Source organism: Dysidea avara, chromosome 14 (assembly GCF_963678975.1).
Source record: "Dysidea avara chromosome 14, odDysAvar1.4, whole genome shotgun sequence".
In the NCBI taxonomy this organism is placed as follows: Eukaryota; Metazoa; Porifera; class Demospongiae; order Dictyoceratida; family Dysideidae; genus Dysidea; species Dysidea avara.
The window spans coordinates 6,003,827-6,013,381 of NC_089285.1; the positions used below are offsets into that span (position 1 = coordinate 6,003,827).

A 9,555-nucleotide genomic window follows, 5' to 3' on the forward strand; every position below is an offset into this window, starting at 1 on the left:
CACCAAACTTTTCATCGTAAATCTTTTTTGCACCGTGTTATACTTAGTATTGCTGTATGTTGTCACTCCTGCAAGAAAGAACGGTTCAAGCTGATTGCATGGAATTTAAACAGTAAATCAAATAAATCCTATACAGATAGATGTTCAAGTTATAATGAAAAATAGCCTAACGTCCTCACAGCTAATTGAATTATGAATCAACTTTGCATGGCTCCAAGACATTACCGCTTCATTAAAGCATTTCTGCACCTTGCAACTTTTCCATCAACAATGTATGACATGGCCAATCCCCTCACCCACCAATGAAATTGCAATTGGGCTGAATATCATTTGATCATAACTTCACACACACACACACACACACACACACACACACACACACACACACACACACACACACACACACACACACACACACACACACACACACACACACACACGTAATTTTAAAGCAATAATGGTGTGGAATTCTATGTTCAAAACATCAATGAGAATAGAACAATAAAAATCTGTTATTACAGGATGTACTAAACTTGTAATATCCTATTATACAGTTGATTACTCCTTTCCTTCCAGTTCAGAAATTTCATCTTGTAATATGTTTGTCACTCTTAATATTCTCTCAGTATCAGGACCACCAATTTGGCCCAGTGCAGTCTTTGCAGCATCCCTCACCACTGAGATGAAGTCATTACGCCTACACCAATTACTAACACAGTGGCACATGTATTTGAAGTATTTGTATGCACACATGGTTGGGTTAGCGTGGAACCTCATTTGTATAAACACCAGTGAGACCTTGGGATTCGTGTGATTGAGGGTCCATATGTGTACAAGACATCCATGATGCAAATATAAACTAATTCAACTATCACCATGAAGTACTAGGGCTGTCCCTTACCAAAGGTAGCTGATTTTAGCAACCACCTCTTCAGCCTTAATATGTATGGCCAAGGCTGAGACAGGCACTTTGTCGACATATTCAATCCTTATCATCCAAGAGGACCATTAGACGATTAATGACCATCTTCTCTTTTGTGCCAGTACGACCTAGTGAAATGGTAGCTACAGCTCTGATGTTGGGCTCTTACAGTTTTAACAGAGCATCCATCACAGCTGGTGTCAGGAACTTGCCTATGAAATGATCACACCAGATAATTTTTTTGCTTAAACAGCTGTCGAGTGTTCTTTATATTCAACTAGTGGCTGTTCCACAATACCCTCCATAAATTAATTTAAAAACTGGAGTTGGCCACTTTCAACAGTGCACACTCCTTAATTTATGATGTACAACATTTTTGTCATCTGTCTTTAATGATGATGTAGAGATTTGCTACTCAGTTATTTTCTTAACACTACACGATGGCAGTAGCACAAAATACAGCTAATCTAGCTGAATACATATAATAACTATACAATATGAAAATAACTTAGTACAGTGACAATTGCATATTACAAAGTATAAGTCAGTTAAGGTGTGTGTGCAATGAGTTCATTAATGAATTATAAGAGGTTTCCTCCTTATATGTGGCTTCCATTGATAGTTAATGGCTTTTGTTGGCAAATGATGGTTTCCCCATCTTTCCAGTCTTTACAACCTAACAGATGTGCATGGGATTCCCTGGATGTGGCTGTAACAGTCTACAAAGGTTTCTCTAATAATCAACCGACCCCTAATGAAAACACAAAAGACGTGATGTTTAAAGTACAGTTTGATTCGAATTAAGAGAAAATTCCGCAGGCCATGTGGCTCCTTGTGCAGGCACTTGCCTAGACTGTGAATTGTCTGTGAATCAAGTCACCACCTGCATGGTTTGGAATTTTTTCTGCATTCAACAGGTTTTTAGTAACATACATGTGTCTGACTCCTGCTACACAGGCTTTCAGTAGCTTTCTTGCAGGTCCCTAATAGGATAGTGACTATAATAACGACTAAATATATTAATACAGATCTAGAAGTCAGGACTGCATGCATATCATATGCAGCCAACCAGTGTTTACTCTAGGGCTGTTAGGGGGAACTCCCCCACCTAATATTTTAGACTCCCCCTAAAATTGTGAGTGACAATTGCACCAAAAATGCCTTCAGATTCAATCTCAGACAATTTATTATGAAATATTTTCTCAGGTTCAAAACGGTATATGCAACCTTAAAAATACTCTCAAAACATTGAGTCTCAGATGGCCTAATTTAAAATAATTTCCCAGCTTGATACATATACAACTGGCTATTCAATATCCAAGAGCCAAAGTACGTACGTAGCTATATATACAGCCAAAGACATTACGTAGTATAGCTATAATATCTATGTACATGTATACCCAGTATATCTTAAATTAAGCTTAATTGTTTTCAAAATAGTACGCTCAACTCTCAAAAATGTCCTTAAATTCAATCTCAGAAAGTGTAGTTTTAAAAATTGCTTAGGCCAGTTTGCTTTCAAATAGCTATGATTCACAACTATTAAATAGAGATAGCTAGCTTCGGATTTAGTTAATCTCAGAAAGCTATAACATACAAGGCTAAAACTTGGCCAGCATACACTTGGCTAAGTAGATTATAAATATTCAATAAAGAATTTGAAAAATGCGCCATTAGCTAAGTCGGGTTTTCGCAGATCCGGTCACTGACTTTTACAACTAGCCAAATACCATTTACAACTAGCTAAAAGTCATTTAGCTACAACTAGATTTTTGGCCACAACTAGCCCCCTTTTTTAGCCCCTGCCCAGACTTATGGAAATTATTATTATTATTATTATTAACACTTTACAGTGACCAATGATCTACATTGTCTCCGGGTTGGTGAGGTGAGACCTGAAAAAAAAAAAAGGTCACAGCCAGCTGAGAATAGCTGCCCACCTCACCAGCTACGCATTTATAGCTGATAAACTACATAAAATCCTTACATAGCTCGCTACACACTGTGACTGCTTTATTAGAGTGACTGCTCTATTAGAGTATCTCGATCTTTATCGCGGTTTTCAGCCCTCGTTTCAGCCCTACTCCAAGAAGGATAATTTTGGCGTGATATCATTCTGAGGGGGGCTGGCCCCCTCAGCAGACCGAGGAGGGAGGCTTCAGCCCCCTAGCCCCCCCCCCCCCCACTTCTCCAGCCCTTTCCTCCGCCTATGAGGTTTAGTAGCTGCTCTCATTTTTGTATAGCTATAGCTAAAGATGGTGTAACTAAACGCCAAATCTACGTGGATAGCCTATAGTCCCAACTGCCCTGGCTGACTTAGGTAATCCTAAGGCTGCAGCACATGTTGCTGTCAGACCTTCAGTGCTGGTCACTGTAAAGCGCTAATAATAATAATAATGACTCCGCTAACGGCGCTAACGTGGATATGCATGGAATTCCCCCGGATATAGCTGTAAACGGCTTCTCTCGTATGCATGACTAAATACGGACTCGAAGTCAAGACCGCATAATTTATTGCCAGCTGTGCAGTCAGCCGTGGCACTCTCATCCATTTATAACTGTATAGCTAGCTATATAGGTGACCTTAGCTAAGGTTTACGCATTCGTATAACACTAAACGAAAATTTTGTATGGAAGGCCGTGCATAGCTAGTCTAAAATGGACGCTGAAGAATTGCTAAAACAGGTGACTCTTACGAAAGTAGAAGTCGATGGCAGAGAACTAGGACGTGGTGCTTACGCGAAGGTTTTTACAGTGAAATATGATGGACATGTTTACGCGGCGAAAGAAATTCACTCAATCCTGGTGGAAGAAGTCGGAGAAGAGCAAAAACAGGCGATAAAGAAAAGTTTTCTACGTGAATGCTATCAATGCAGTGTCCTGGAACACCCAAATATTGTGCAGTTTATGGGAATCTGCTATCTAGACAGGAATTCTTATCTTCCAGTTATCGTTATGGAGTTGATGGATCAAAGTCTGACGTCTTTTCTCAGGGACAAGCCAAATGTTGAGATCAAAGCAAAGCACTCCATTTTGCTTGACATATCACATGGATTGGCTTACTTACACACACGTGATCCTCCAATAATCCACCGCGATCTTTCTCCCAATAATGTGATGTTGACTGACAAACTGGTAGCTAAAATTGGAGACTTGGGTGTGGCTAAAATGATCCAAGCTGACAAGAATACAAGCAGACGTAGCACACTAACAACAGCTCCAGGAACTGCTGACTTTATGCCACCAGAGTCCCTCATTGACAAGCCAGTGTATGATACTTCACTAGATATTTTCTCATTCGGTGGAGTCACACTATTTGTGATCAATGAAGAATGGCCTACTCCAACAGCAATAGCAGAATTTGATCCCAGGACACGTTGTGTGAGAGGATTTACTGAAACTGAACGTCGTCAGCGTCATATAGATATGATGGTTGGGGAAGCTGATGAGTTAAGGTCACTGGTACAAAGGTGTCTGGACAACGATCCAGCAGTACGTCCCAATATAAACATCTTGTCAGAATCATTAAAGGTAAATCATAACACATGTACACCTGTATACAAAGCTGAAAAGCTGTCTAACTGACCACCTAAATTCTTGTTTCTCGCCAGCTGATGCAGGCACATATCAAAGCGACTTGCACCAAACAAAGCGCTCATCATAAGTCTTGCTGCTGTGGTACCTTTTGGCAACCTCTTTTTCTACTCTGAGCCTTTTTAGTACAACCTTTTTTAATGTGTATACCTCTTAGTGTTTTGTACTTGTAATCCATAACACTGAATGTACTCACTCACAACCCTGAGCATATCAGAATAGAAAACAAGCTTATTCAACATGACTGGAAAGAACAAGGACTGATATCAAGTTGCAGCCAAGTGAATGCAGTATTTCCCATTCTCTTTGTAGTTAGATATAGCTATAATAAAACTAGAGCAAATACACATGCAACTAGCTATAGCTACAAAGAGAATGGGTACTACTGCATTCACTTGGCCGCAACTTGATATCAGTTCTTGTTCTTACCAGGCTTGTTGAATAAGCTTGTTCAATTGTTCAATTGATCCTACTTTGCTTGGCAGCACCCTATATTTACAGCTGTTTGTATAACTTACAGTAAGTTACTTTTGAAGAAACCATAATCTGTTACTAGCAATTTAAAATTATTATGTAATGAAGTAATATTATTATGGTAACATTCTATAAGTTAGTAATACAGAGCTAAAGGTGAAGAAAGCCCCACAATACATGGCAATGAGACTTTTACTGTAGTTAGTTGGCTATAGTGACCTGACTCAACTGTAAGAAAAAATTAGAAATTCAGTCACTGATATGATAATAACACTGTCAGCTCTTCCGCAAGCTTTGACAAAGGAGAATCTCAACTTGAAATCTAGGCCAGCCACCCCCCACCCCCCTAGAGTTTCTTTCTATCATCTAGCTTGTATACTGTGCAAGTAAAACATACATAATAATAATGTTTCTCACATAATAACTACGCTTGTATATAGCACTGTTCTGAAGAATAATTTTGGTGAAGATCAAGATAGTCATGAAATATAAACTCTAATTCAGAAATCCCTTTTTCAAAATTCCTGAGTACACCCCTGATATGCTCTTATGCACCTATCATTTGTAACCCCAGTACAAGGTGATCGTGGGTTGAATTGGGTTTTTGACACCGGTGGTTAAAATAAACAAAATAATATGTATCTCTTTGCTAGGGTTCTTATTTTTTTGATTTATTTTTGATTTATATTTTAACCTCCGAGCAATCGGCTACAGCCGTTCTTCCTTGCCCGGAGGGACACATACAATACATAGATAATACACACAACTAAACAAAGTAAGGTATAACCGATACAAAGACAACCAAACTAAACAACTTACAACACACACACACAAAAACAAAAAACATGCATATAGTTACAATCATATTAATGTTATCAAAGGAGTGAGTCACAGTGCTGCTTAAGGACATCCACATACTCATAAAATGGAGAATTAATACAGTCAGTTACAGATGATGGTAATACATTCCACCATTGAATGGTTTCATAATGAAAAAAATGTTGAGTAAAGCATAAGCGGAACATAGGTATATGTTTGCAAAATATACTGGTGTCCTTGTACTATAAGAAGTAGTTCCACCAAAAACAATTGGTGGTTCGAGTGGGATACATTTAACTTGGTGGTACTGGTGGTACATTAAACACAGTGATTTAAACTGAATAAAATAAGGCAGTGGCAATCATTGCAATCTATGATAAAATTCAGACACATGATCATATTTCCTTAGGTCATAACACAACCTTACTGCACGGTTCTGCATCCTTGCAGTAGAGTGCTTCCCAGTGATGGTCCCAAACTGTTACACGGTAAGACAAATGAGACAATACCAGGGATTCCAATAACATCTTCATCAAACTATTGTCAATAACATGTCGATGAGACCTAAGCAAACATAGATAGTACGACATTTTACGGCACACATTAGCAACGTGATGGGTCCAAGACATAGTAGAGTCAAAAATAAGTTCTAAATACTTCTGTTTCTCAGTAACTTGTAGAACAACACCACCAACAGATATAGGAGGATGTGTAAACTTTGTGGAAAGAATGGAGGTTTTAAACCACATAACGGAAGATTTTTTAAAGTTAATTTCCATTCTACTCTGTAAAATCCACTGCTGCATTAATGAGAGTTGAGAGCACATATAGTATTTTGTACAGTAGCTGGGGTGGCACCAGTGCAAATAATAGTTGCATACTGTAAAAGTAGACCATTGGCCAACTGTGTTGGAAGAGAATTCATATAAATTAAAAACAACAATGGCCCAAGGTCACTCCCCTGGGGTATGCCACCCTTCATAAGTCTCCATGATGAAAATGTAACAGATGACTTAATTCTGTGATAACGGTTAGACGGATAATCTTTAAACCATTCCGCTGCTGTACTGTGAACACCAAGTTCAGAAATTCTTTGTAATAGCAGGCAGTGATCAAGTGAGTCAAACGCCTTCCTCAAGTCAATAAATGCAGCACAAACTACACTGCCTCTATCCAATGATGTAGCAATATGATCGACTGCCAATAACAAATTATCTTCAGTAGATTTACCACAACGATACGCACCCTGGTGTGGATGCAACAAATTATTCTGTTTAAGGTACTGGCCGAGTTGTGTAGAGACAATTTTCTCCAAAACATTCATGACCACAGGGACGACAGCAATAGGACGATAATTAGAGGGGTCATCAGGGGCGCCACCCTTATGTACAGGCGTAATGTGAGACCTCTTCCAAGCTGATGGCACAACTTTTTGCTGTAATGAATAATTAAACAAACTAGTCAATGGTTCAGCAATCTCATTAGCAACTTCCTTTAAAAATCTAGAAGATAAATCATCTGGCCAGTGGATTTTCTCACATCAAGAGATGACAGGTGGGCAAAAACAGTAGAACTATCGATCTGGTTAAACATAAATTGATCACTGATATTCTCACTTGAAGAGGCATTGTAATGCTCAGCAGGAAGATGCTGAGCACTAATTTCCACTGACATCTCTTGATGTCAGTGGCAATTAGTGCTCAGCATCTTACAGTGACGAAAAAAGGCAAGTGTTGTAAATGATATGGCTGGGGGTGGGCTTAGATGGAAAATCTTGTAACCCAGTAATAAGGCCAGTTTTGGGAGTACAGCTAGGGTGCTCCTGAGATTGAATGGAAGTAATTTTAATAGAAAGTAATACAGTTGAAAAATACAGCTCTTGCTGCCTGTAAGTGAAAATCTTATAATGATGCTACAACTCATTTGATAAGTATATATAAAGATGCTGGTATAATAGGTGAGATATATAACAAGAAGGGATAATTCTATGACATGATTGTCAATAGTATATGCCTGTGTATATAACACCTGTACAATGTGTACTTGAGTGCATACCACACATTCCTCTGCTGTATGTGATATGTAGGAGATGCTCCATTGAATAACCAAATGTGAACTATCATTCCCACTAAACATATGTCACCTTAAAAGGTTATTAGAGCTAATTTATAATTATATGTAAAATATGTAGCATGATGATTTGCTGGCAATTACGCCAAAAGTGTATATAGTAGTTGGGCAGCTTAATGGCTTATTTTGAATGGATGTGGACATTCCGGCAGGGCCGGCTCACTTTTTTAACATTGGGTGGGCTAAACTGATATATATTTGACAGGAATAAGTCACTGCACACTGTGCTTGTAAAATGCAAAGCATTTTTCCCTCTAGGGGGATCTGGGGGCATGCCCTCCAAGGAAACTTTTTGAAATTTAGATGCTTGAGAATGAAAATTATGATAATTTGGACAGAAAATTTAATCAGTAGTCTTATAGCTAGCTAGTATCCAGCTTAAAAATTTTGCCAGTCCATCTTTCCATTTGTTGAAAGTTGCTGGCAATGCAATGTTGATAAATCAACCAGTTAATATTAAACTTACAAAAGCTTGTTGTATAAGCTATGTATTTTCTTCTCCCTGTTGCAAGTGTGGCAAAACACTTCTTTATCATCATAATGAAAAAAACTAAACTCAGTAAACCATGAATCTTGTCCCGGTCAATGACAACACATGTTGTCACGTATGTTGAGGCCCTAAACCAGTGGCATAGCTAAGGTGGGTACTGGTAGGGCACAGGCCCAACCAATCAGTTCCAGTGCCCCACCAACTCAGGTACTCACCGTACGCAGCTAGCTATAGCTAAATTGTACGATACGAGGTGCAATATGAAGCATCCTACAACTACGTAACTAATAATAATAATTATGCAAACAAAACGTACATACAGCTAGTGCCCTACTAGAGATGATAAATTTTAACTGTAAAATGCCACCAAATTGAATCTTAGCACGTCTCAGCATGTAATTTTCAAAAATTTTCCTGGGAGCATGCAATCCTAGGCCCTAGCTGCACACATCATGGTTGCTGCAGCTTAGTGGCATACAATGGTGCCCAACCAATCCTTCTGGGCTAGCTACGCCACTGCCCTAAACACCTAAATAAATACCATAAACGCCTGTCCTAAATAAAGGCCAAGGGCGTTACTTTACTAGGTCCATGGTGTGAGATAACAATCGTGAATGGCCTCCTACAACAACTACAACTGTGACAAATAATGTCACTGCAGCTGTTACAAGGAGAAACAAGGCCAGCCACTTCAGTGACAATTGGAAACCAGGCATCAGAATAATTAAACTGGTTTGCTCAGTTAAAATATTTAGGCAGGAATTATTGGGTGTACCATGGCCCACCTGGCCAACCTTGCTGAACTGGCCTTGTCTGGACAAAAGCACCAAACTTTCTCCAAATGTTGTCTACTTCCTTTCAATTTTTGATAGGAACCAGATTACATTTTATGGCTTCCCAATTATTTGTGCATTTGACATACTTAAACCAAGTGAACATGAAGTCATACATGTGGTTCCCATGTGTTTTCTCGTCATAGCATCAATATTATATTACATAATGGCAAAGATCAGTTGTAGTAAAGCAGGTTGTCATTGACAACACATATGGTTACCATTGACAACTACCTTTTACTAGTGGGATTTAGATTTTGAATACTTTCTAAGGTAAATAGCCTATCTGTATG

The 9,555-nt window shown here is 38.8% G+C and overlaps 1 protein-coding gene across 1 annotated transcript; it reads left to right on the forward strand.

Annotated features, from left to right (window-relative positions):
• The first annotated feature begins 3,456 nt into the window (after positions 1-3,456).
• On the forward strand, positions 3,457-9,437 carry LOC136244452 (uncharacterized). The gene is made up of 2 exons (XM_066036047.1): positions 3,457-4,453; positions 9,409-9,437. Exons 1-2 carry the CDS (start codon positions 3,581-3,583, stop codon positions 9,427-9,429), a joined length of 894 nt encoding a protein of 297 aa, XP_065892119.1. The 5' UTR covers positions 3,457-3,580; the 3' UTR covers positions 9,430-9,437.
• Positions 9,438-9,555: the final 118 nt, after the last annotated feature.

Bases quoted from the DNA above. Each gene is read 5' to 3' on its own strand.
- LOC136244452 (XM_066036047.1), top strand. From the start codon at position 3,581: ATGGACGCTGAAGAATTGCTAAAACAGGTGACTCTTACGAAAGTAGAA. The intron at 4,454-9,408 runs GTAAATCATAAC...TTCTCGTCATAG, and splicing joins TCTTGTCAGAATCATTAAAG to CATCAATATTATATTACATA.